Raw genomic sequence first — 1,687 nt, forward strand, 5'->3', positions numbered from 1 at the left:
AGCAGGCCAGGGAAGCCGAGAAGGAGATCCAGGACATCAAGTGAGGAGGCCTCCCGGGAGGGCCCAGGGGAGCCCGCAGGCCAGGCGTGGCGCCAATACCCTCATCCCTTCCTCCAGCCAGCTTCCGGAAGAGGCCTTGCTGGGAAACAGGCTGGACAGCCATGACTGGGAGAAGATTTCCAATATTAACGTAAGTCAGGGGCAGGTCTGAGCCCCAAGCAGCTCGCAGCTGCAGCTCCCTGTTGCCCAGGTGCGGTGGGAATTGGGTGGTAAGGCCACACCCTCCCTGGCACAGGTTCCGCTGTGACCCCTGCTCACCCGGGTCAAGCACATGTCCGGCAGTTGGTAGTGGTGAGTGGCCTCAGGGCTTTCCAGCTGGTGCACGGCCCCCTTTCTGAGACAGTCTGGAAGGCTCCTGGCTTTGCATTTGGAGCCAAGTCTACGTATTTGGCTGTGGAAGGCCTAGTGAGTTGGACGAAGATTCCGCTTACTTGCAGCCATTGGAAGCCTCCAGCTGGCAGAGAGCAATAGCTCAGCCTGGAGCTGTATCTAGGGCGCCCTGGGGTCAGTGGCCTGCAAGGCTGAGTGTCTCTGTCCGTGCAGTTTGAAGGCAGCCGCAGCGCAGAGGAGATCCGGAAGTTCTGGCAGAACTCGGAGCACCCCAGCATCAACAAGCAGGAGTGGAGTGGGGAGGAGGTGGAACAGCTGCAGGCGATCGCGGCTGCACACGGCCAGTTGGAGTGGCAGAAGATTGCAGAGGAGCTGGGGGTAAGGACCTGGCCTGGACCCCAGGGGCCAGGAGACCTGAAGGCGTGTGGGCCCTATAGCAGGAGGTGGCTGGACAGGTGCAGGGTCCTCAGTCCTCACTCGCCACCAGGTTTCTGTGTGTTGCCACCTCCAGGCTGTGGCCCTGGGGAAGGAGCCTGCCCAGCCCTCTCTGCCACTAGGCCGTTGCCGCAGCTCCCCTGGGCCTTCCTAGTCCTCCAGGTCTCCCCATACAGCGGTGCGTGCCCAGCTTACCAGAGTCTGTCTCCTTTCTTATTTCCAGTCTTCCTCTGTGTCCATCAGCCTCAGGAGTTTATTCTGTTGATGTTTCTAAGGGATGCTTTTTCCTTGTGTGAGTTCTTGCCGCTTTTCTGATTTCCTGAGTGAGGGCTCAGTTGTTTACTGACTTGGGTCTCTTGTCTTGATAACGAGGCTTATTAGGCCGCACTCTTCTGAGAGCAGCTTGGTGTGAACTGTTCTTTTCGTAGATTTCCAGAGTAGCTCTAGTTTCCATTTTTATTGCCTCTTTGGACCTAGGTTTATCTAGGAATGTATGTTTCCATTTTTAAATAGTTGGGTTCCTGGAAGTTCTTGTGGTGGTTCTTTATCTGAATTTGATTGGAACATGAACTTAGGGGCGTGATGTGTAAAATCTCCATCTTTCAAATATATTACTCTTTTTATGGCAGAGCACCTGATTATAGCAGACCAAGCTAAACTTGCCAAAACTGTTTTTAAGAAAAAGCAGTATTTTCTGTAAGTAGGGCCTAATCTATATCAGCTCTTAAATTGAGTTTGCCTTTAAAGATGTTTAATTCTGCCGGACACAGTGGCTCACCCCTGTAATCCCAGCACTTTGAGAGGCCAAGGCCGGTGGATCACCTGAGGTCTGGAGTTTGAGACCAGTCTGACCAACATGGAG

General features: G+C 54.1%; 1 protein-coding gene across 1 annotated transcript in view; it reads left to right on the forward strand.

Annotated features, from left to right (window-relative positions):
* Window positions 1-1,687, forward strand: part of SNAPC4 (small nuclear RNA activating complex, polypeptide 4, 190kDa) — a 43,357-nt gene that overhangs the window by 11,140 nt on the left and 30,530 nt on the right. The window contains exons 5-8 of the mRNA XM_011957412.1: window positions 11-40; window positions 118-190; window positions 604-768; window positions 961-1,003. Coding sequence (XP_011812802.1) covers window positions 11-40; window positions 118-190; window positions 604-768; window positions 961-1,003 — 311 coding nt within the window. The remainder of the gene's footprint in view (window positions 1-10; window positions 41-117; window positions 191-603; window positions 769-960; window positions 1,004-1,687) is intronic.

Source organism: Colobus angolensis, unplaced genomic scaffold, assembly GCF_000951035.1.
Source record: "Colobus angolensis palliatus isolate OR3802 unplaced genomic scaffold, Cang.pa_1.0 Scaffold44, whole genome shotgun sequence".
Classification (NCBI taxonomy): domain Eukaryota; kingdom Metazoa; phylum Chordata; class Mammalia; order Primates; family Cercopithecidae; genus Colobus; species Colobus angolensis.